Source organism: Thalassophryne amazonica, chromosome 13, assembly GCF_902500255.1.
Source record: "Thalassophryne amazonica chromosome 13, fThaAma1.1, whole genome shotgun sequence".
Taxonomy (NCBI): domain Eukaryota; kingdom Metazoa; phylum Chordata; class Actinopteri; order Batrachoidiformes; family Batrachoididae; genus Thalassophryne; species Thalassophryne amazonica.
The window spans coordinates 93,165,909-93,192,983 of record NC_047115.1 but is presented as its reverse complement, the minus strand read 5'-3'; the positions used below and the strand labels follow the sequence as shown (position 1 = coordinate 93,192,983).

General features: G+C 42.1%; 1 protein-coding gene across 1 annotated transcript in view; it reads right to left on the bottom strand.

The window, feature by feature from the left end:
* The window catches only part of vsir (V-set immunoregulatory receptor), a 62,089-nt gene that overhangs the window by 6,237 nt on the left and 28,777 nt on the right, over positions 1-27,075 (bottom strand). Inside the window, exons 2-6 of the mRNA XM_034185121.1 lie at positions 16,453-16,851; positions 10,316-10,366; positions 10,124-10,234; positions 9,253-9,280; positions 1,937-2,112 (exon numbers count right to left, since the gene is read on the bottom strand). Coding sequence (XP_034041012.1) covers positions 1,937-2,112; positions 9,253-9,280; positions 10,124-10,234; positions 10,316-10,366; positions 16,453-16,851 — 765 coding nt within the window. The remainder of the gene's footprint in view (positions 1-1,936; positions 2,113-9,252; positions 9,281-10,123; positions 10,235-10,315; positions 10,367-16,452; positions 16,852-27,075) is intronic.

The window sequence follows — 27,075 nt, the reverse complement described above, 5'->3', positions numbered from 1 at the left end:
TTTTTTTTATATGAATTTGCAATAAGTGTGTTCCTGTGCCTGAGACTGGAAGGAAATGGACCAGTCCAGCTCAGTATTCCTGGAATGTCTGCACAGATGCCCCAGAATAAAACAGTCTGGATTGAAAGTGTTCACCGTAACTAATGTCATGATGGTGTGAGGGAGCGGCTGAAGAGGCCGTTCATATTAAATGAGAGCAGTCAGAGAAATTCACCTCATGATACACTTCACTTTTCTTTCTTCATGTCACGCTCAGTCCAACGTGCACTTTCACACATGAGAAAGCCTTTGCAGGGACTCTTGATGTGCAGGATGTTTCAACAATGTCACACAAAGCTGTGATCACTTTTTAAAATTGCATCAACGTGTCTTATCACACTGGAAGCAGATTTTGAAATCTGCACTTTCAGAACATTATGAAACACACTTCTGCAATGTATTCAGTGACAAAAAGTGTGCAAGTGTTCACGTTTAGTTTATGACATCAAATCTGCATAAATGAAAATCAAGCTCCTTGATCCAAAGTTTTTCTGTTAATATACTCTTTTAATTGATCTCTCCTCAGCAAGAAACTCAATCATCTCTTTTACCTTCACCTTATACATTAGTTTTGTCTGAAGGAGTTTGGTCATAGTAGAGGAACAATGTTAATGTTACATGACACTTTCACGGCTTTTAAAGTGTTTTTTGGGTTGCCTGAAGGATGCTGAATAAATCTAACTCAGGTGTTCCTCTTCGAAGTGGGGGGGGGCATGTTTCGGTAACAATTGAAATGGTGTCAGCTGGGGGTCAAAATATGAAAATGAAAGGCATCATGGGGCTGATGAATATCCTGCACACGCTACACACCGCGATATAAATGCACAAGTACATATACATACTGTATGTCTGTAATGGTGGTTTTTGTCTCATGTATGACCACATCATGTCTTGTCATAATGAAGTCATTCATGGCAATCAATCACAGATATTTTGCTGACCAATATATCCTTTAGTTTAGATCATCCATCTGGGCATCTTAGTTGTTGAAATATACAAATAAGTAATGTTTTTCATCAGACCATGTTTTCCTTGATCTTTGACCAAACTACTCCATCCGTCTTTAGGGTCCTAGTGTGACTTGTCTTTCCGTATGGTTGAGAGACTTGGGTGCTAACCATAGGCAACGCCTACTTGTTTTTGGGAACACGTCTCTTCAGACGATCCTTCGGTGCCGCTGGAATGAAGATGCAAGATGAGTTTGAGGAGTACTGCATCAGAAGGGAGCGTCATCTACGGCAGTTTGGCCATATGCATCACATTACTCTGGACATGATCGAGACATGATGCAGGTGCCTCAGTGTTCATGACCCAAATACCTGGAGAAGGCCAAGGACAAGCCCACGTATCACCTGAGTGCGATGGATTAATGGTTACTTCGGACGAACTAACTGTCCATCTGAGTTGCCAGAATCCAAAACAGTTCTACAGGGGGGGGGATGCAGAGATAAGCAGCAATATGCAGGTTCCCACAACTGACCTGACCAATGTCACATTGAGCTTTCCACTTTTTTTGTTGTTGTTAATAATACATTTCATCAGGACGGGAACATTTTGTGTTCTGAACCTCAGCTGAACTGATTTTGACCCCAAACAAAGATACCTGCCACTTATGGACACCCAAGCCAAATATGTTCTGTATCCTTCAGGCAACCCAAAGCCACTTTCAAACCTTTGAAACCTGTGAAAGTGTCACACAACATTAAGACTGTGCTTCCACAACAAAGAATATGCAAAAACCAAAAGTGAATAGTGTGTGTGTGTGTGTGTGTGTGTGTGTGTGTGTGTGTGTGTGTGTGTGTGTGTGTGTGTGTGTGTGTGTGTGTGTGTGTGTGTGTGTGTGTGTGTGTGTGTGTGTGTGTGTGTGTGTGTGTGTCAGTACTGTGTGGTGTCCTACCATGTGTTGGAAAGAACACTTCCCCATGGTAAGGAGGTGAGAGAGGAGTCCCTGGCTCAGACAGAAGGTGGCGTCCTGTCTCAGATGACTGCCTGGTCATGATCTGAGAAACAGTCCGGACCTTCAGTTGTGGTGATCCTCTGAGGTACACGGGGTTGTCATGGCCCTGAGCCTCACTGGACAAACATAAGAAAGAGAAGCTTAGTGATGACTTATGTACTGTTCACTGTCTGAGACGTGTCAGTGCTGCATTCTACAAGTGTCAGGTCTCTATTAATTGGTGTTTGTGGATCAGTGGGTCAGTCATGGACAACTGCTAAAGGATTTTTGTTTTTTGTTGATGTCTTGTCAAGAATGTAGGTTCTTGAGAAGCCTGTTTGTTAGTAAACTGGTCACTCATACACACAGTAAAGTAGAAAGTAGTACCGATGTTAAATCTACAATCATATTTGCAGTGGTTTGTTTGTGGCAAACCTGCAGTGGCAAGATCGATCATCCCTTGATTGATTCCTAGATGGGATATCTACATCCAGGACTGATCTAGGGATGCTGGTGTATCGGTTTGTTTAATGTTTGTTTAGGGGAGGTGATGGTCTAGTGGTTAAGTGTTGGGCTTGAGACCACAGGATCCTCGGTTCAAATCCCAGCCTGACCAGAAAATCACTAAGGGTCTTTAATCCCCTAGTTGCTCCTGGAGTACCTTTTATGGCAGCACCCTCACATCGGGGTGAATGTGAGGCATTAGTGTATAAAGCACTTTGAGCGTCTGAGCCAGATGGAAAAGCGCTATATGAATGCAGTCCATTTAATGTGGGAATGTTGTTGTTGCATGCCGAGAAACACACGGTCCTTGACAAATCGTCAGCCTGGTCCAATGGCTGAAAAATCCCAGGTGATCAGGGTCTGAGGACCTGATGCAGCCTCCATCCACCTTCACAGCTGTTGGGTTACAAGCCATCACCTCCTCTGCTTGATCCGCCATTAAGGACTTCTTTTTTCACCACAGTCCAGTTAGCCATCTCATGTTCATGGTTCCTACTGGGCCTTCATGGTTATCATAGCAGCCACAAGGCACATAAGGTACCCACCTTGTTTCACCCCAACAGACAGTCCCCTAATTGATCTGTTGCCCAGGTGTCAAAACACTAAGGAGAGGTTGGATTTTGACACCAGTTTGCAATCAGTGAGTCACACTAGCTGTCTATTCTTGAAATAATTCTAGGTATCTATTTGTTTTTGCATTTTAAAGCAATCTTTAAGACCAGCCATTCACAACCTTATGGCCCCTTCAAACATAACACAGTTGAGCCCAAGTGGCACAAAAAAGGAGGATTCGAGTGACACTTGTGAAAACACCCCTCGAACACCTCATACAGCAGTAATCACAGCACATACACGCTACATTCACATGTTGCTTCTGCCAGAAACCCATTTGAACAGTGGCCAAGATGAGGTTCCACTGTCATCTGATCATGCTCACAACATTCACACGGCATGTCAAATGCAGGCCAGACAAATCGGGCTGAGGGGCTGTACAAACTCATCGGCCACATCGAACACTGGCCTAATGGTGCGATCGAGCCAGCCTTCACACCAGCGGAGAATGGCGGGCGACTACCTATTTGACCCACTCTCAGCCAGAGTCCAGGTGCCACAAACATCCAACACTACTCGCGGGTCACTGAGAAAATGAGGGGCCATTCACACAGCAGCAGAGCAGAGGACACCACTTTCGAGCTGCAGTCCAGGTGGCAAAAGCTCAAAGGGTGGTCAGTGTGCCACGTCTGCCCCCAAGCAACACAAATAGTGTGCGAGTGTGTCGTCCTCCTCAGCAACACGAATGGTGTGTGTTGTGTCGCCTGCCTCCACCCAGGAAACAGAATGGCGTGTGAGTGTGTTGTCCCCCCCGCCCCACACACACCCCACAACCCAACATTGTCGAGGTGCGGCTGTGGTGGTGAAAGCTCGAATTGGTGGCTGCAGTGCTGTGTGATCGCTGTCCAGCACAGCATGCACATCTGGACAGCTGTCATGTCCATGATGGAACAGCTGACAGCTGTGGAACACCCATCATGGCATGTCCAGCATGTCCCACTGGAGGTGGAATCACCGTCCAACATCATGTCCACACCACCACAAGAGATAAAAAACAAAACCCATTTGCATGTCACAGTGCCAGCGCACCAACCAACTGGACAGCCATGTCACATGACACGCGATCGCTGATGATTACGGCCCAGGCACACCCACAGAGGCAATCAGATGATGCCACCGTATGCGGGTGCACCAAAGCCGTTAGATGATTACACACGCCTTCACCAAGGCGATCATCGTGTTGCAGCTGACCACTGTGTCATTGCTACTCACAGCTGGAGAACACATATCGTGCCATGAAGAACATCACCTCTCAGCATGCCACCACAATGCACATGTGTCAGCATGCTCTCTTGTGAGGGGCACGTGTCACATTTATGTACATTTGTCCAACATTTAATTGCTTTCACTGCTGTGTGAGCGCGATCTGGTATCACACCTCTAACATGGTTGGACTGTGATTGTGTGCATGCACACGAGCATGCGTGAACCAGTCACTGCAGGATTGTACGGCATCCGTGCATGACTGTCCGACCCTCTATCCTTCCTGACAGCAGCTGGAATTTTTCGAGGTTCACCAAATTGGCCTTTTTCAGCCGGTTTCAGTCACATGAGCCCAACTTAAGACTGTCAGGGCCCACTTTGAAATCTTCTTCATATATATTTCCATATATATGTCAGATAACTGAAGAATTAATACATAATTTTAGACCCCATATTACCTCTAATTAAATTTTTAAAAATAATAAATTATTTTCAGATAAAATATTCCTTCCATGTTTGGGAATATAGAGCTGTATAGCCTTTCAATTTGAATTTTTCTGCTGAAATTCCTGCAAGGAAACATTACAGCCTTCTTTTATTTTTCTTTAAGTTGTTGCGCCATTGAATGGAGCACAACATGTCACCTAATGAGGTCACAGAAAGGCCAATGATTCCACCAGCAGTGTGAGATGTTGTGTAACAGAGCATGAGACACACAGTTTTACAAGCGCACAGTGAAAATCTGACAAATGCTGAAAGCTATCTGACTGAGCATTTACATGATGAAGAGCCCCAACTTCATGATCTGAGGCACGCAGTCTGTGAGGCGTGTCACAAGTGCATGTGAGCCATGTCCAATTCCACTTTCCTGTTTTAGCAGGGATGCAGTGTGAGTGCAAAACAGGTGGCAGTGCACAAACGGGTTGTATTTAGTCACTTTATCGTGTGTTTTGGGCAGAGGTGGGACAAATCACTGTCAAGTCATTCTCAAGTCATCAATCTGCAAGTCCCTGTCAAGTCTCAAGTCATAATGACCACCAATTGTTAGCAAACTGACTTGATGGTGACTTCGTCCCACCTCTGGTTTTGAGTATAACATGAAATAACCCAGTCTTGCATTTTCCTTGAGACCCAGCATGTACCAGGCACCTGGTGCACTGGTACTGAAAAGTGAACTAAAGTGGCAGGTTATCTGGTGAGCTATCAGATCTGTCACAGCACGCCAGTGGAGAGAAGCCACCAAAACTCCCTGAGGTGAATAAATTAAGTGGTTCAGTGAAGTTTTGCAAGTTTCCATGAATGTTTGCTTATTTTGTTTAATGTTCAGTTGTGTATGTCAACTGTGTGCGAGCGTCTTGAAACTGTCCTGTATATGTAAAGCGTACTTGTACTTCATATGTACCAGAAAAGCTCTGCATTCAGTATTAGACTAGGTTGTTGTCGGTCTGTGTTTCAGATGTTGCCTCCAGTAGCGATGCCTGAACACACCTTACACAACACATCCATGGGTGCACAAATGAGCATAAATGGATTTACAACTTATAGGGTGTGAGTGCTGGACTGAAAAACCCACAATATTCTCACTCCCAACTTGTCACATTTTTTACATAAAGCTGTTTTTTTAACTGAACATCAAAATGTAACACATGAGGAGACGCGAACCCTCATCATAACCTTACCCATAAGCATAACCACAACCCAAACACTGTGAAGATTCCCTGATGGTGCAGGAAATGAAGCAGATAGTTCTGTGTGTTGTCAGGGAGAAATAACACTGTGTTTTGCCACGTGTCACTAATTGACATGAACCCGTCACTGTGCAACACAAAGGAACACTAACTGTGTAATTATGTAATGAGCTGGGAGTGAGAATGTGCAGCAGAACCACAAATGGTATTTGCGCTATGCTGTGTGCAGGGAAGAGTAAATACAGTACAAATATTTGACTCGGGTGCTTTTGTTGGCAAAGAAAGGTTTACTGACCTTGACTTTGACAGCAATGCTGTGAACTTTGTGGACACAATGGATACCCTGATACACTCAGCTCTTGAGAAGATGAGTGAAGAATTGGAGTGTCTGGGTTTGTACTTGTACTGGATTAAGACTAAGATCCAGACATTTAATACCTCATGTCTCTGGTGTCTTCTGCCACTGAAATTGAAACACATCTGGAAGGAGCTTAGGGAGTCATGAGTTTCGGAAACAGAGGCATTTGGTGATGCCAGTACAGTTGTATGCAAAAGTTTGGGCACCCCTGATAATTTTCATAATTTTCCTTTATAAATCATTGGTTGTCTGGATCAGAAAATTCAGTTAAATATATCATATAGCAGACAAACACAGTAATATTTGAGAAGTGAAATTATGTTTCTAGTATTTACAGGAAGTGTGCAATAAATTTAAACAAAATTAGGCAGGTGCAGAAATTTGGGCACCCTTGTCATTTTATTGATTTGAATACATTTACCATGAATTATTGGAACACAAAATTGGTTTGGTAAGCTCATTGACCCAGTGACAATCATGAGAAAGGGTATTTAAGGTGGCCATTTGCAAATGTTTCCCCGCTTTGCATCTCTTCTAATGAGTGACAACATGGGAGGCTCTAAACAACTCCCAAATGACCTTAAAACAAAGATTGTTCAACATCATGGTTTAGGGGAAGGATACAAAAAGCTATCTCAGACATTTCAGCTGTCAGTTTCCACTGTGAGGAACATTGTAAGGAGATGGATGACCGCAGGCACAGTACTAGTTAAGGCCCAAAGTGGCAGGCCAAGAAAAATCTCAGATAAGCTGAAGCGAAGGATGGTGAGAACAGTCATAGTCAACCCACAGACTTGCTCCAAAGACCTACAACATGATCTTGCTGCAGACAGTGTCTCTGTGCATCGTTCAACTATACAGTGCACTTTGCACAAAGAGATGCTGTATGATGCTGTAATGCAGAGGAAGCCTTTTCTGTGTACACGTCACAAACAGAGTCACTTGAGGTATGCTAAAGCACATTTGGACAAGCCAGCTTCATTTTGGAATAAGGTGCTGTGGACTGATGAAACTAAAATTGAGTTATTTGGACATAACACGGTGCAGTATGCATGGCTGAAAAACAGCATTCCAAGAAAAACACTTGCTATCTACAGTAAAATTTGGAGCTGGTTCCATCATGCTGTGTGGCCAGTGCAGGTACTGGGAATCTTGTTAAAGTTGAGGGTCACATAGATTCCAGTCAATATCAGCAGATTCTTGAGAACACTGTTCATGAATCAGTGACAAAATTGAAGTTACATCGGGGCTGGATCTTTCAACAAGACAATGACCCTAAACACTGCTCAAAATCTACTAAGGCATTCATGCAGAGGAACAAGTACAATGTTCAGGAATGGCCATCTCAGTCCCCAGACCTGAATAATACTGAAAATCTGTGGTGTGATTTTAAGCGGGCTGTAAATGTTCAGAAACCAACAAACCTGAGATGTTTTATAAAGCAGAATGGTCCAAAATACCTTCAACCAGAATCCACACTTTCATTGGAAGCTATAGGAAGCATTTAGAGGCTGTTATTTCTGCAAAAGGAGGATCTACTAAATATCGATGTATTTTTTTCTGTTGGGGTGCCCAAATTTATGTACCTGCCTAATTTTGTTTAAAGAATTATTGCACACTTTCTGTAAATCCTGTAAAGTTCATTTCACTTCTCAAATATCAGTGTTTGTCTGCTACATGATACATTTAACTGAAATTGCTGATCCAAATAACCAATTATTTATAAAGTGAAATCATGGAAATCATCAAGGGTGCCGAAACGTTTACATAAAACTGTATCTATGCTGGAGAATCAAGTTCCAAGTTTTTCTTCCTGTCTTACTGTATGGTTGTGAGACTGGGGCACTAACGTGACAACTGGATGTCTTTGGCCTTTGGTCCTCTTTTGGGAGGATCCTTGGATATTACTGGATATGATCGATGTTGTATCAAAAGAGCGGTTACTGAGATGAGAAGTACCACTTGCATTCTGAGGTTGTGTCACCTTTGACATTTTGGCCACGTGCTGCATTTCTCTGTGAATGAGCCAGCACATGAGTGAGAGGACCCCATTGGCTCCAGAAGGCCAAGGGAACACCCACACTACACCTGGCTGAAGCAGGTAGCTGGTTATTTTAGAGAGGTCAGGATGGACCACTTGTCTGCCTGGAGAGTTGCCATCCAGGACACAAAACGGTTTAGTGGTGTCATGGATGCAGTGAAGTGCATCACCAGCACATGCACCCAGACTTGACTTGAGAATGAAACATTGATCAAACAGATCATTTGTCTGTCGTTTTGGTTTTGGCCCAGTTTGTCTTTACTTTGACATTAACGGGGACTTGTACAGATTATGGAGTTGTGTTCTCAGTTATTTCACTGTGTTGTTTTGATCCATTTGAAAGGTCTATAACACATGACTGAGAGGGTAAGGAGATGGCCTGTCAATATCCAGCTCATGCTACCTGCCTGTGTCCTTGGTCAAGAAACTTAATCTACATTGTCTCAGTCACCAGGGTGTTGGCCTCAGCCTGAGAAGTAACCTGCATTGGACTGGTGTTCCTTCCAGGAGTGTCATCTCTCATGCTCTTGATGCTACAGAATGTGGTGATACGCACCAGCACCACCTCTATCGGATTTACCTCTAAAGGCCATTACAGTGCTGTGACCCTGACTCTGCTCATGTGTCTTTTAGCCCCCTACAGGTCAATTTATTTGTGGTCTAAGCCCCATTAATATCGTCCTATTAACAAGTTGTGTTCTGATGATTCAGAAAATGTTGTGCACAGTCACCAGAACAGCTATTTTGGTCAGTCTTCTATTTGACACATGTGACAATACTTTTGCACAATGTGGAGTTATTGTGTGGATCAGCTGTGTTACTGAAGTGGGTTTCTGAGAGCAGCTGGTGGACAGACTGTGGGAAAACTTACCTGTCCATCCGCACCAGCTCATGTGCACCTGGGAGGCAGGAAAAGGGAAACAGGCCATTGTGAGTGAATTGAAATAGAGCAGAACGCAACAGATACGAAGCCAAAAATGTTTCCCACTGTGTGAAACACATCCACTCAGGAAACACCTCGTGCAAAACACTGTGGCCCACCCACTGTGACAAATTTATCGTTGAACCTTAATGGGGATTTGAAAATTGTGTAAGTTGTACAGCCTCAGAATGTAAAATGCCCCAAAATGTCAAATACCCAACACAAAACATAAAACACAAAATGTAAAAATATAACTAATCAATAATGATAAAGATGATGATAAAGATAAAGAGAGTTGGTCTGTACACACAGTGGTACATTTCTAATCTTGGCTCAATCATGAAGTGTTTGCACTTTTTCGTATGTGCTGTATCACAGATCAAGAAGGCCTACTTGTTCAAATTAATAATAACAGTAATAAAGATCATAGAAATACACATGTGGAGTGCCACAAACGCTCTAAATATAATTTATAAGGCATCCAACAACACCAAGAAATAGTTTTCATTGCTTATTAGTGTGCAAAATTATCATATCAATCAACACTTCTTGTCAGATGCAATTTGACCGTAGGACACCACGTTCTTACTGTGCTGTCGAAGAGGCATCTTAGTCAGAGGACGTCAAACATGCTGAATAGCCCTACGTTCATGTTATGTAATATAATACAAAACATAAATGGAAAAAACTGTAAAAACTTTACATCTGTGCAGCTCTTTGGGTGACCATTAAAATCACCCTTTTTAGGTTTCGTGACATATTTTTGCCAACATTTTGTGGCTGTACAGAGTGCTTGCTTGTGCACATCGGTAATACGTACGTCTGTTGGATTGTGCATTCTGTCGCTGTTTGTACACAAGCACCAGAATGAGTGGCAGAGCGAGCAGGGCCAAGATTGTCGGCACGATGACCAAAGCCACTGGCACAGACGCTGTGGATGGAACACACGCCGTGGGTTACATACCACTCAACAACCAGTTGACCTCGTTTTGGTCAACATGAGCCAACATACCTTGAGCTGGTTGCGGATCCCAAACAGTGCAGTCTTGAGAGCCATTTTTTCCTGCCAACAGAAAAAAGAGTGGTTCCTTATAGAACATCACAACAAAAATCTGCATTTTGTGCTCAGTGATCAAACAGTGGCTGTGGGAGCAAATTCATACTTAGGCCTAAAGGGATTTTGAATGTTGACAGTTTGAGTACAATTGCATCCAAATCAGGTGAATGGTAGTGCTATTACAGTACTTTATCAGTTACCCTATAGGGCCATTGTAACAGATAAGCCCCAGGGTTTAGAATTGGTTTGTAGTTCAGCTAATTCAGTCCTTTAAACATATAAAGAATAAGGGACTACTATGTACATGATAGAGCTTTTAAGACAAACACCAAGTCATGTTACTCAAAGGAGACAGGTGAAAGAATTCAATTCAATTCAATTTTATTTATATAGCGCCAAATCACAACAAACAGTTGCCCCAAGGCGCTTTATATTGTAAGGCAAGGCCATACAATAATTACGTAAAAACCCCAAAGGTCAAAATGACCCCCTGTGAGCAAGCACTTGGCTACAGTGGGAAGGAAAAACTCCCTTTTAACAGGAAGAAATCTCCAGCAGAACCAGGCTCAGGGAGGGGCAGTCTTCTGCTGGGACTGGTTGGGGCTGAGGGAGAGAACCAGGAAAAAGACATGCTGTGGAGGGGAGCAGAGATCAATCACTAATGATTAAATGCAGAGTGGTGCATACAGAGCAAAAAGAGAAAGAAACACTCAGTGCATTATGGGAACCCCCCAGCAGTCTAAGTCTATAGCAGCATAACTAAGGGATGGTTCAGGGTCACCTGATCCAGCCCTAACTATAAGCTTTAGCAAAAGGAAAGTTTTAAGCCTAATCTTAAAAGTAGAGAGGGTGTCTGTCTCCCTGATCTGAATTGGGAGCTGGTTCCACAGGAGAGGAGCCTGAAAGCTGAAGGCTCTGCCTCCCATTCTACTCTTACAAACCCTAGGAACTACAAGTAAGCCTGCAGTCTGAGAGCGAAGCGCTCTATTGGGGTGATATGGTACTATGAGGTCCCTAAGATAGCTATTCTAGAATTAACAGGAAGCCAATGAAGAGAGGCCAATATGGGTGAGATATGCTCTCTCCTTCTAGTCCCGTCAGTACTCTAGCTGCAGCATTTTGAATTAACTGAAGGCTTTTCAGGGAACTTTTAGGACAACCTGATAATAATGAATTACAATAGTCCAGCCTAGAGGAAATAAAATGCATGAATTAGTTTTTCAGCATCACTCTGAGACAAGACCTTTCTAATTTTAGAGATATTGCGTAAATGCAAAAAAGCAGTCTTACATATTTGTTTAATATGCGCTTTGAATGACATATCCTGATCAAAAATGACTCCAAGATTTCTCACAGTATTACTAGAGGTCAGGGTAATGCCATCCAGAGTAAGGATCTGGTTAGACACCATGTTTCTAAGATTTGTGGGGCCAAGTACAATAACTTCAGTTTTATCTGAGTTTAAAAGCAGGAAATTAGAGGTCATCCATGTCCTTATGTCTGTAAGACAATCCTGCAGTTTAGCTAATTGGTGTGTGTCCTCTGGCTTCATGGATAGATAAAGCTGGGTATCATCTGCGTAACAATGAAAATTTAAGCAATGCCGTCTAATAATACTGCCTAAGGGAAGCATGTATAAAGTGAATAAAATTGGTCCTAGCACAGAACCTTGTGGAACTCCATAATTAACCTTAGTCTGTGAAGAAGATTCCCCATTTACATGAACAAATTGTAATCTATTAGATAAATATGATTCAAACCACTTCAGCGCAGTGCCTTTAATACCTATGGCATGCTCTAATCTCTGTAATAAAATTTTATGGTCAACAGTATCAAAAGCAGCACTGAGGTCTAACAGAACAAGCACAGAGATGAGTCCACTGTCTGAGGCCATAAAAAGATGATTTGTAACCTTCACTAATGCTGTTTCTGTACTATGATGAATTCTAAAACCTGACTGAAACTCTTCAAATAGACCATTCCTCTGCAGATGATCAGTTAGCTGTTTTACAACTACCCTTTCAAGAATTTTTGAGAGAAAAGGAAGGTTGGAGATTGGCCTATAATTAGCTAAGATAACTGGGTCAAGTGATGGCTTTTTAAGTAATGGTTTAATTACTGCCACCTTAAAAGCCTGTGGTACATAGCCAACTAATAAAGATAGATTGATCATATTTAAGATCGAAGCATTAAATAATGGTAGGGCTTCCTTGAGCAGCCTGGTAGGAATGGGGTCCAATAGACATGTTGATGGTTTGGATGAAGTAACTAATGAAAATAACTCAGACAGAACAATCTGAGAGAAAGAGTCTAACCAAATACCGGCATCACTGAAAGCAGCCAAAGATAACGATACGTCTTTGGGATGGTTATGAGTAATTTTTTCTCTAATAGTTAAAATTTTATTAGCAAAGAAAGTCATGAAGTCATTACTAGTTAAAGTTAAAGGAATACTCGGCTCAATAGAGCTCTGACTCTTTGTCAGCCTGGCTACAGTGCTGAAAAGAAACCTGGGGTTGTTCTTATTTTCTTCAATTAGTGATGAGTAGTAAGATGTCCTAGCTTTACGGAGGGCTTTTTTATAGAGCAACAGACTCTTTTTCCAGGCTAAGTGAAGATCTTCTAAATTAGTGAGACGCCATTTCCTCTCCAACTTACGGGTTATCTGCTTTAAGCTGCGAGTTTGTGAGTTATACAACGGAGTCAGGCACTTCTGATTTAAAACTCTCTTTTTCAGAGAAGCTACAGCATCCAAAGTTGTCTTCAATGAGGATGTAAAACTATTGACGAGATGCTCTATCTCACTTACAGAGTTTAGGTAGCTACTCTGCACTGTGTTGGTATGTGGCATTAGGGAACATAAAGAAGGAAACATATCCTTAAACCTAGTTACAGTGCTTTCTGAAAGACGTCTAGTGTAATGAAACTTATTCCCCACTGCTGGGTAGTCCACCAGAGTAAATGTAAATGTTATTAAGAAATGATCAAACAGAAGGGAGTTTTCAGGGAATACTGTTAAGTCTTCAATTTCCATACCATAAGTCAGAACAAGATCTAAGATATGATTAAAGTGGTGGGTGGACTCATTTACATTTTGAGCAAAGCCAATTGAGTCTAATAATAGATTAAATGCAGTGTTGAGGCTGTCATTCTCAGCATCTGTGTGGATGTTAAAATCGCCCACTATAATTATCTTATCTGAGCTAAGCACTAAGTCAGACAAAAGTTCTGAAAATTCACAGAGAAACTCACAGTAACGACCAGGAGGACGATAGATAACAACAAATAAAACTGGTTTTTGGGACTTCCAATTTGGATGGACAAGACTAAGAGTCAAGCTTTCAAATGAATTAAAGCTCTGTCTAGGTTTTTGATTAATTAATAAGCTGGAATGGAAGATTGCTGCTAATCCTCCGCCCCGGCCCGTGCTACGAGCATTCTGGCAGTTAGTGTGACTTGGGGGTGTTGACTCATTTAAACTAACATATTCATCCTGCTGTAACCAGGTTTCTGTAAGGCAGAATAAATCAATATGTTGATCAATTATTATATCATTTACTAACAGGGACTTAGAAGAGAGAGACCTAATGTTTAATAGACCACATTTAACTGTTTTAGTCTGTGGTGCAGTTGAAGGTGCTATATTATTTTTTCTTTTTGAATTTTTATGCTTAAATAGATTTTTGCTGGTTATTGGTGGTCTGGGAGCAGGCACCGTCTCTACGGGGATGGGGTAATGAGGGGATGGCAGGGGGAGAGAAGCTGCAGAGAGGTGTGTAAGACTACAACTCTGCTTCCTGGTCCCAACCCTGGATAGTCACGGTTTGGAGGATTTAAGAAAATTGGCCAGATTTCTAGAAATGAGAGCTGCTCCATCCAAAGTGGGATGGATGCCGTCTCTCCTAACAAGACCAGGTTTTCCCCAGAAGCGTTTCCACCTGGGCTGCGGGTGTGTCAAACCAACACACCCGCAGCAACCCTGAAGCAGTCACAAGCATCAGTGGCTGTGATTGGAAAGAATGTGCGCATGACTTTTGTCTGTTGCTTTACCAGTTACAGCTTGTAACTGCTTCATAGTTGCTGTGGGTGTTTTGTTGGGTGTTTTGGTGGCTTCCTTCACCTGTCTTCTTTGTGGCGCTTCACTTCGTTAGTGAGGATTGCCTGCTCCAGACAGATTTGTCACTCAGTACCATACTCTGTAATTTTTAATCACGGAATCAACTACAGTACAAGGGACATTTAACGGGTTAATACTCGTCTATTAAGTTATCAAATATTCTGTACATTTGAAATGACCATTGACCATATGCTCTCTACCAGTTAAACCAGCACTTCAGTTAAACTTGACAAATTTTCTGGTGATGTCTTTTTCCACTGATGATAATAAGCATGCACATTTACATTTAAACGCTGGGGTGATCATGCTTTCGCGGTAGCTGGCCCGAGACTGTGGAATGAGCTACCTCTTGAGTTACGTACTATTCCTGACCTAGCACTTTTTAAATCTAAGTTAAAGACTTATTATTTAAACTGGCTTTTAACACTTAGTGGGGAGGTGACATGTTCTGTTATTTTTATGTTCTTTTTTATGTGTTGTTTTAAAATTTTATTTTATATGTGTTTTATTTTTGTAAATTTGTGTTTTTAATGTTAAGCACTTTGGACACTAGTCGGTGCTGTAAAGCGCTTTATAAATAAATGTTGATTGATTGATTGATTGACATTTCTTGGCCAACAACAATAACACTACAGGATAACTTTAGTTTACACAACATATGATGTTACGTACCCTTAAAGGAGAAGGTCAAGATTTGCAACCAAGGCACTATTTCTAAATGTTTTAGGGGTCATCTTTTCACTCTGGACAAAAATTTATTTAATTGGCACATTAGAATGAATGCAAACACCACGAAGGACTGATTGGGTAATTAATGTAATTAGGTGTGGCAATAAAAACACTCAGAGAAAAGTGCTTCTTTATCCCAGTGATCATGGGAAAATGTCATTAGATGCATTCTGTTGCACGGAGAATTTCCCTGCAAGGATTCAGTGCGTACTTGCCTCAACTAAATGTAAAATGTTTTAAGACAGCCGATTATACGGTTAGCTGCTTACCTTAGCTTTGCCATCCTCCACTAAGAGATTGCAATCAAATGCCAAGGAGGGATTGAGTCTTACAGAATGACTGTCCAAAGTGAAAAGACCAACACAACATCTAAAAATAAAGCCTAGGTTGAAAAATGTTGAATATCTCTTTTAAACATCTGCTGAACTTTGACTTGTTTTTATCCTACTAGTGTAGTTCAGTTAGTCACCAGTAACTAATTAATTTTGCAAAACAAATTGCACTATATGTCAGTGCATACATCACCGTAGTATACTGTGCATCACTTTGCTGCAATATGGTACAGTACTACAATATAGGTTTTTATATAACGGCTGAGTAGATCCTTGTCATTTGATTGGTGGATTGTATGTCACGTGACATGGATTCATACTTTTTGACATTGTGTTCCACTTACCATGCACAATTTTGGCTGTTATATAAAACAAATAATGAGTGCTTTTTTCATTCATTCAATCAAACAAATATTCAGTTCAGTGAAAGATGAAATGTTCTATTCAACGAGGCAGAACCAAGTTGAATAGAACATTTCATACTTCACACTTACAGTCCCCTTTCAAAGTATTGGAACAACAATTAATTTATGTTTGCTATACACTGAACACATTTACATTTTAGATCAAATTATGATTGTATCAAATTTTTTAGACTATCAGATCTTAATTCCTGGTGCTTATATATTTTATAGAGCACAAACATAGTACCTACTGTCTGTATCACATCACCCAATTTCAGAGTTAGTGGTTGTATGTAAAAATATTTTGCAGGCACGTGACTTCACACACAGCTGTGTACTATACTGCATTTGTACCATATCTTGGATTATTACACTTTAGCATCTGATCTAACCAAGGCTCAGCATACAACAGAGACATTCTTTTTCCATTTTACCACTTCAATAATTAGTCTATATATCAGCGTTTTCTACCTCACTACACATTCACACATACACATTTTGTGTCCTTACGTGGTGTAACGTGGAGAACCATGGAGCTGTGGGACCACTGAAGGACATGTTTTTTGTCATCCTGGAAATCATAGATCATACAGCAGTAGCGACCCTGGTCTTGCCTGGTCACATTCTCAACAACAAGAGAGATTTTATCCTTTCCATACTCAGGGTGCACTCCCGGAGGCCAGCTGTGTTTGTCATGGTTGAGGTCATGACGTGGGATTTGGTGGTCATGACAGTTCTGGTCACTGTGGGCTGTGAAAAACCATCTGTGTTTCAAGACATCAGTTGGGTGCAAGGCGGTTCCTCTCTGAACACATTCCATTGTGACTGTTGCACCCTCGGGGCAGGTGTAGTACATGTGGGGAGCGGAAATGCTGAGTGTCTGATGTGGACGGGACATTGCAGCATTAACTGGAAAGAAGAGAAAAATATTGATCAGTATAGATTACACAGTCGTCATACATCGAAGGGGCATTTCAGTTTAACCTGTACACCACAGAGAAGCTCTGCCACTCCAGAGCTTTATATTAAAAGATGCTAGGGTTTCAGGTCAAGGAGGTAGTTACAGTCTGAAATCACTGATTATAGTAGAGGAAAGATTTAACAATAGAAAATAAAAGCTCTGGCAACACATTTTACTACTCTACAGATGACACAGGATTAGGATAACCAATGAACGGTCAATTGGACAATTTGTGAACATTTCAAAAACTGTTGCAATGCATCATGGATGATCCTAGGCCTTGACAGCATGTCAAGGCATTGCACCCTATGTGCAAGCAAGGCACCAACAAGACTGTAATGTTTCAGTTTGGTGCACATCATGCCAAATGTTGTGAAGGTGGGAATCTCTCATTAGAAGTAAAACCCAAGTTACAGATGTGCTCAGGACAATTAGGTCCTGCAAGTAACCGTCGATTTGCTGCAGCCAACAAAAACATGGAGGATCATGCACACAGAAACATGTCACATGGCCAACATGTCACAGATGAAGTTCCCTCACAACTCAAGTCATAATTCTCATCTGAGTCTCCCAAAGTAACCACTCGTTTGACACAAAGTCATTCCAGCGGTAACCAAGAGCCTCCAAAGAGATCTGGTCACCAAAGACCTCCAGCCATCGCCTTCGCGGGAGTTAGCGAAATTTAAAAAAATCTACACGTGACAGTTATTTGTACGTTTAATAAATTTACGGGGATGGATAGGCAGTATACTACAGTGGACAGTTCTCAAAAACTGAGTGATTGTGCAAGAAGGAGACTAGTGAGGGAAGCCAAGACGCCATTGATAACTTTGAAAGCGATATAGGCTTTTGTGAATGATTGGATAAACTGTACATAGTCAAGCTTTTGTCTGTTGCATTAGTAGATTTGCTGTCTGGCAAACTGTGCCTCAAGTTTCATATTGTCTTTTAAAGAAAATCCTTCTTCCAAAGAGAAAATGACATCATAAATGACACGTTAAATGACTTAGAAACTACAGTTGTTGCACATAGAACCAAAGTGCAGAAAGTAATTACTGCAATCTTGCCAAACTGAGTTTATGCTCAAGAAAAACACATTTCAGCGACTTTTATTTGTGCTGAGTGCATGCTTCCTGGTTTTGTGGGTTTCTGCACAGTCGGTTTCCTGTTCTGCATATTCAGACTGCGGTTGAAGATGGGGCAGTCTCTGAGGCTAAAATAAACATGGGAATTTCTTCTGGGAGTCAAATTGTTTGTTCCTCTCAGATAAGCACATCGCAGCAAGCTAAGACAGACAGATGTCCGTTACTGTAGAGGATCTGCTGCAGCCATCTCTTCCTCATCACACCAGTGACTCCGCCCACTCTACTCCACCACAGATGCAAAGAACACCAGAAACCAAGAGGAGGAGGAAGGGGGATATACAGTAGTGTTCAGAATAATAGTAGTGCTATGTGACTAAAAAGATTAATCCAGGTTTTGGGTATACGAGGTCTGTGAGAAAACTATCCGACCTTTTTATTTTTTTCAAAAACTATATGGATTTGAATCATGTGTGCTTGCATCAGACAAGCTTGAACCTTTGTGCGCATGCGTGAGTTTTTTCACGCCTGTCAGTTGCGTCACTCGCCTGTGGGCAGGCTTTAAATGAGCACTGGTCCACCCCCCTCATCAGATTTTTATTGTTAGTGAAATGGCTGAGAGGCTGCCGCTTTGCTCCATGAATTTTTTTTTCAGAAACTGTTAGAGACAGCCAGTTGGAAACCATTCGAAAGATTAGAAAGATGGATTTCGGTGAAGATTCTGTCGGCGTCACACGGATTAAGGAGTGTTAAAACCTTTTTAAAGACGGTCCACAGCGGCGGAGGGCGCGCGGCGCACCGAGCGGCCATCGACAGACTGGAACGACCAGATCGTTTCTAAACTGAATGCTGTGTTGATCCGGGACATCGTGTGACTACCACAGAAATGGCAAGAGAGCTGGACATAGCACTTTTGTGGCACATTCCACTGTTACAGGAGATTTTGTAATGAAAGACGTGCGGAGGATTTCGCGCGTCGGCACGGAGCCGCTTATTGCGCGCAAGAAAAAAAAACACCCCCGTGTTGGAAACCATTCAGAAGATTCAGACGGCTTTTGATGGCTTTTCAGTCGAGTGAGTATCCGAGAAGTTGTTTAACAGCTGGGCATGTTCCAACTTGTCCTGTGAGACTTCCAACACGGAGGTGTTGTTTGTCCAGCGGCTGTGAGCGGCTGCGTCCCGACGCGCGAGTCCGCACGTCTTTAAATAACAAAATCTCCTTTAACAGTGGAATGTGCCGATAAAGTGCTGATCCCGACCTCTTCTTAAACTTCTCTGCTAGTCACACGACATCCTGCATCAACAGAGCCTTAAATTTGGAAGTGATCTGCTCGTTCCAGTCTGTCGATGGCCGCTTGGGGCGCGGTGCGCCCTCCGCCGCCGTGGGCCATTTTAAATCGAGTTTTAATGGTCCTTAATCCGTGTGATACCGACAGAATCTTCACCGAAATCCATCTGAATCTTTCGAATGTTTTCCAACTGGCTGTCTCTAACAGTTTCTGAAAAAAATTCATGGAGCAAAGCGGCAGTCTCTCTGCCATTTCACTGACAATAAAAATCCGACGAGGGGGGTGGACCAGTGCTCACTCAAAGCCTGCCCACAGGCGAATGACGCAACCGACAGGCGTGAAAAAACTCACGCATGTGCACGAAGGTTCAAGCTTGTCTGATGCAAGCGCACATGATTCAAATCCATATAGTTTTGAAAAAAATAAAAAGGTCGGATACTTTTCTAACAGACCTCGTATTTGTTATTGTTACATGGGAAACAAGGTACCAGTAGATTCAGTAGATTCTCACAAATCCAACAAGACCAAGCATTCATGATATGTACACTCTTAAGACTATGAAATTGGGCTATTAGTAAAAAAAAGTACAAAATGGGGTGTTCACAATAATAGTAGTGTGGCATTCAGTCAGTGAGTTTATCAATTTTGTGGAACAAACAGGTGTGAATCAGGTGTCCCCTATTTAAGGATGAAGCCAGCACCTGTTGAACATGCTTTTCTCTTTGAAAGCCTGAGGAAAATGGGACGTTCAAGACATTGTTCAGAAGAACAGCGTAGTTTGATTAAAAAGTTGATTGGAGAGGGGAAAACTTATACGCAGGTGCAACAAATTATAGGCTGTTCAGCTTCAATGATCTCCAATGCTTTAAAATGGACAAAAAAAACAGAGACGCGTGGAAGAAAACGGAAAGCAACCATCAAAATGGATAGAAGAATAACCAGAATGTCAAAGACTCACCCATTGATCAGCTCCAGGATGATCAAAGACACTCTGGAGTTACCTGTAAGTGCTGTGACAGTTAGAAGACGCCTGTGTGAAGCTAATTTATTTGCAAGAAACCCCCGCAAAGTCCCTCTGTTAAATAAAAGACGTGCAGAAGAGGTTACAGTTTGCCAAAGAACACATCAACTGGCCTAAAGAGAAATGGAGGAATATTTTGTGGACTAATGAGAGTAAAACTGTTCTTTTTGGGTCCAAGGGCCACAGACAGTTTGTGAGACGACCCCCAAACTCTGAATTCAAGCCACAGTTCACAGTGAAGACAGTGAAGCATGGTGGTGCAAGCGTCATGATATGGGCATGTTTCTCTTACTATGGTGTTGGGCCTATATATCGCATACCAGGTATCATGGATCAGTTTGGATATGTCAAAATACTTGAAGAGGTCATGTTGCCTTATGCTGAAGAGGACATGCCCTTGAAATGGGTGTTTCAACAAGACAATGACCCCAAGCACACTAGTAACCGAGCAAAATCTTGGTTCCAAACGAACAAAATTAATGCCTCGCAGATGTGAAGAAATCATGAAAAACTGTGGTTATACAACTAAATCCTAGTTTAGTGATTCATAGGATTGTTAAAAAAGCAGTTTGAACATAATAGTTTTGAGTTTGTAGAGTCAACAGCAGATGCCACTATTATTGTGAACACCCCCTTTTCTACTTTTTTACTAATTGCCCAATTTCATAGCCTTAAGAGTGTGCATATCATGAATGCTTGGTCATGTTGGATTTGTGAGAATCTACTGAATCTACTGGTACCTTGTTTCCCATGTAACAATAAGAAATATACTCAAAACCTGGATTAATCTTTTTAGTCACATAGCACTACTATTATTCTGAACACTACTGTAAGTCTTCAGACATTTCAGGGTGATTTGTGGTGTCTGTCAAGTTGTGCAGAAGATAACTGAAACTATCCTGCAAATGGTGATACAAGCACTGAAGTCGGTACAAATACTCCTTAGATATTAACTCTTTTGAAAAAACCATATATCCACTTGAATTTTCAATAGGTGGCCAGGTAGGGGAAAAATGCTCCAATCAAATTGAAACCTACACCACATTATTTGTCTGATCATAACAATTCCAAAAAGGTATAGGTTGGACTACCAATGACTGAATGCTCAGGAGTTATGGGGTAAAAACAGCAAAAATGGTGACAAAGGTCAGTTTCAGGTTATAAAGGGGTCAAAAGTTAAGGTTCCTTCAGTATTCGTAAAAAGTGATGCAAATTATTGGTGCGTTTAATGAATTTATGGGGATGGATAGGCACTATACTACAGTGGACAGTTCTCAAAAACTGAGTGATTGTGTAAGAAGGAGACTAGTGAGGGAAGCCAAGACGCCATTGCTAACTTTGACAGATTGAATAGTTTTGACTGTGGTGAATGTTTGGTCTCCAAAGTAAAGGTCAAACAAGTTCATCATCCATTGGATTCTATGGCATGTGACATATGTTACGCTGTAACATGATAACTAAGCATGATACATGGTCCAAACTATTCCTTTTTTAAACCCTGTTAACTCAACTATTTGCATCATTTTTTAACAAAACTGCAGCAACTTTAACTTTTGATCCCTGTACAAACTGAAACTGACCTTTGTCACCATTTTGCTGTTTTTACCCCATAACTCCTAAACATTCAGTCACAGATTGTCCAAACTATAACCTATTTGGAATCGTTATGATCAGACAAATTACACTATGTAAGAAATTTTTATTTTTGTTTTGTTCCTGGATACACACAGTGTTTTCCTAACCTGCCTTAAATAAATAGAAAATAGCTGTTATTCCACAGAAACTTTGCTTCTGTGATCAGGACAATGATATTTTGAAATTTGTCTGTTTTCAAGAATATTCTTGATTCGCCTTCACTACTACTGAGTAGTCTTCTAGAATATTCTTTAACTGCTAGAACTGTCCAGAATTTTTTAGAAGTTTCCAGAATTATCTAGAAATTTCAAGAAACTTTTAGAACTTTCTAGAACGTAAAAAAAAAAAAAAATCAAAGTTTGTGCTGAATGTAGTCATTTTTCCATAGACTTTAGACATAAGCAGTTGAAATATAACACTTAGAAGCCAGGAACAAAAATTTGTTACATAGTGTTATATTGTGTAGTTTTCAATTTGATTGGAGCATTTTTTAATTTTGACGCCTGTGTAATTCTTCAGTTGAACCCTACCTGGCTGCCTATTGAAAATTCAAGTGGCTAATCATTTTTTTCAAAAGAGTTCATGTCTAAGGGGTGTTTGTGCCAGATTCTATGCTTGTATCACCATTTGCACGATTTTGCGCTCAAGTCTTCTTTTCGCTGCTGCACTAAAGGCAGCTAACTGATCTGTCCAGCTAATTGTTGTGTACTGCTGCATCCCAGTGGATATGCTGAAACCACTGGTTTTGCTCATCATGCCACAGGCTGATGTGGCTCTGAGCCCTACAGGTTACAGATCTGATTTTTTTTTTTTTCTGTTTTACCACTTGATCGTATGGAGGTCGTGTGATTTTTCATTTCATTTATTTTGCGCCAAATCACAACAGAGTTCCTCAAGGCGCTTCATATAAGTAAGGTCTAACCTTATCAACCCCTGGAGCAACAGTGGTAAGGAGAAACTGCCTCTGATGATTTGAGGAACAAACATGTGACCAGCCCTGTTTGTGTGCACGTCTCTTGTCTGTGTAACTCGAACAGTACAGAAGTGACTCTGAAAACTCTGTGGTGAGACATTTTGAGGCAGATTCAGATCTGATCCACTGTATTTCATGTTTAAACTGCACAATGACCAGTCGCCATCAATTTAAAACCCCTCGTCTCTCAGGTGCTGTAGGTAACAGCAGGTGTTTGAGTCAGACCACAGCCACCATCACCACCACTGACCAAAGCATTTGTTTGACTAATCAGTATCAGATTCATTCAACACAATCGATGTAGATCAATATGCGTTCCATCTCCCTTTGCTTTATAAGAACAGTGGCGACGGACCTGTAGCCACAGCTCTATCAGTGCGTGTCAGTTCAGCAACAGAGCTGTGCACAGTTTAAAATCATATTTACACTCTGTTTCTTTTCATCACCCATTTAGTAATTACTAATAATTATTGTTAAAACCTGACCTGGGTGGAACCTGGGTTGGTCAGGTTTTAGAATGATGTTGCCTGAAGTCAGAGCAGCACAGACTCCGTTGGTGTGATTCTGGTTCTTTTGCAGTGGCTCTCTGCCAGACGCAGCTGGCTGAGCTGGAGCGTAAATGGGAGGGTGGTGCACAGAATTATTATCCTTCCTGAGCAAATCACAGCAGTGCACGACAGAAACATTTCACTGCACTTGTGAGTGAAGACGTGTTGACAGATGTTCAAGTGTGTGTCTCTAGTATTGGAAAAAAAAAAGTCTTACACTCACATGCAGTGGTTTTTCAGGCGTTTCAAGTGTTTTTATGAATAGAAAGTGGAATAGAAACACTTTTTTCTATTTTATAGGTCACATGACTTACAAAAGTGTCACATGACATTCTGAAATACATGACACAGTATGTGTGGATGAAGTAAGAGACTGAGGTCTTTATAGCAACAGTGGATTTAAAAAATGAAATTTTAATGTTTTGCTTGACTTACTCTGAGGAGAAAATCTAGCAGCGACCTTCTTTATCTCCATGGAAATGCTGTTATTTTTTTAATCAATATTTGGAAAATATTGCTAAAGTTTTGCACAAATCTCGATTGGAAACTCAGCTGATGTTAGTTTACACCTGAGGTAGCGGTTGTTTTCATGCCAAACGTCCACATTCTTGAAATAGTGGCTGTGTTTGTGCGAATCTGTGCATCCACAGGCGTCTTGATATTAAAATGAAAAGACTGATGTCACAGTATGAATGTGCATGCTCAGCGGTGTGTGACTCTAAGTGTTAAAGATTGAGACAGTATAGTGTGACGCATGTGCTCCCGACCAGAAAGATCCTATTGTTCATCTGGGACGCATTTAAGGGACTTTTCCCACACTTCTATGGGCAAGTTAGGGACATTTGCCGTAGTGTTATCCATAGATTCAGTCATGTCCATGTTACATGGAGCATGCGTATCCGAGAATTACTCAGTTTACACTTTGCACCCCAAAGCGTTCCATGTGAGTGATTTCCAGAATACTTATTGCACATGTGCCAAACAGTGCAACAATGGTCTATTGTGATCGTTGATATTGTGCAGCAGCAGAACGTGTTTGCACCACAGACTACCAAAAACCTCAAATCTAAAGTGTTTCTCAAACGTATTCATAACAAGGACCAGTCAACCAATAAGAAAAACCTTGCAAACCACCTGTCACACTGATCACCCAACAAATACCAATACTATGTTACTATCTGTTAGAGTTTGGACACATTTTTAAACAGTTTAAGAAGCACTTTTAAATGAGATTATTATGTTAATTTAAAATGTGATAATTTATTATTATACTCACAAACCACTGGGGGGAGGGGGGTCATTTGTGGGCCACTCTTTGAGAAAGATCAAATAAAACTAAATTACAAAACAAATAAATCTGTTTTGCTGTATTTTTATGATGATTTTCTTCCTGTCAAGAAGGAGCCGGCTTTGGGGTGGTGCAGTTTAAGTGGTTGGGCGACGTGTGTGTGTGTGTGTGTGTGTGTGTGTGTGTGTGTGTGTGTGTGTGTGTGGGTGTGGGTGTCTGCTGTGCCTGTTTGTGAGCTCTCAGAAAGCTTTTCTCACCAGAAAACCTCAAACGTCTGAGTTGAGCATCTAAATAGTAACGTGCCAGCAGTTGATGCACCTGTCTCTTCAAGGCAGTGGCGGCTAACAATTTGATTTGTTAATTGTATGTTCAGTCCAACACATCCATGACTAATGAAGTGACTAAATATGCCCTGTGTCTCCTTTGTGCTCTTATTATGCACCATATAAACAGCAAGGTGGAGTTGCACATGTCCCGCGTGCACTTGGATTTTGCCTGTTTGACTGCCATAGATTTTTAAGACAGAGCCCTGAGAGTTGTGTGTCCCACACACACAGACTGGCTGTGTTGCTGCTGAGCCTCATAGATTAATCTGCAGCCCTGGTGAAGGAGGACAGGATCATCTTCGCAGAACACACCTCCTGAAACTAGCCTGATTTATAAGTCAGGACAACAACACTAATTATTTGATTCACACGGAATATCCTCAACATGTGCGCTTCACAGGCTGGCAATTTTGTAGTTGCACATTATTGCTTTATTTTTTGACTGAGATCTGTGCAGTGAATCTTGAAATTTAACAGGTGGCCAGATTCTCTGCACGCAAACATTCTGCACGAGCAGGAAACGGACAAGACAGGCTGCAGAAACACACTCACACACGGCTCTCAGCCACATCCTGTTCTGAATTATTCACACACACAAACACTTATGTGTGGTTATGAAATTATTGTTTCATTTCAGCAGTAAGAAACACTAAACTTCACCAAGCCATGCCCAAGCTGACACAGCGCACTATAGCGCACGTCACACCACCGTAACAGCACCATCACAGCACCGTCACACCACCGTAACAGCACCGTCACACCACCATCACACCACCGTAACAGCCCCATCACACCACCGTAGCAGCACCATCACACCACCGTAACGGCCCCATCACACCACCTTAAGAGCACCATCACACCACCGTAACAGCACCGTCACACCACCGTAAGAGCACCATCACACCACCATCACACCACCGTAAGAGCACCATCACACCACCGTAACAGCACCGTCACACCACCGTCACACCACCGTAACAGCCCCATCACACCACCGTAACAGCACCGTCACACCACCGTAACAGCACCATCACACCACCGTCACAGCACCGTCACACCACCATCACAGCAACATCACACCACCGTCACACCACCATAACAGCACCGTCACAGCACTGTCACACCACTGTCACAGCTCCGTAACAGCACTGTCACAGCTCCGTAACAGCACTGTCACACCACCATAACAGCACCGTCACACCACTGTCACAGCACCGTAACAGCACTGTCACACCACCGTCACAGCACCGTAACAGCACTGTCACACCACCATAACAGCACCGTCACACCACTGTCACACCACCATAACAGCACCGTCACACCACCATAACAGCACCGTAACAGTACTGTCACAGCACCATAACAGCTCCGTAACAGCACTGTCACACCACCATAACAGCACCGTAACAGCACTGTCACACCACCGTCACAGCACCGTAACAGCACTGTCACACCACCATAACAGCTCCGTAACAGCACTGTCACACCACCATAACAGCACCGTCACACCACTGTCACAGCACCGTAACAGCACTGTCACACCACCGTCACAGCACCGTAACAGCACTGTCACACCACCATAACAGCACCGTCACACCACTGTCACACCACCATAACAGCACCGTCACACCACCATAACAGCACCGTAACAGTACTGTCACAGCACCATAACAGCACCGTCACAACACTGTCACACCACTGTCACAGCACCGTAACAGCACTGTCACACCACCGTAACAGCACTTTCACACCACCATAACAGCACCGTCACACCACTGTCACAGCACCGTAACAGCACTGTCACACCACCGTCACAGCACTGTCACAGCACTGTAACAGCACTGTCACACCACCATAACAGCACCGTCACACCACTGTCACAGCACCTTAACAGCACTGTCACACCACTGTCACAGCATCGTAACAGCACTGTCACACCACCTTAACAGCACTGTCACACCACCGTCACAGCACTGTCACAGCACTGTAACAGCACTGTCACACCACCAT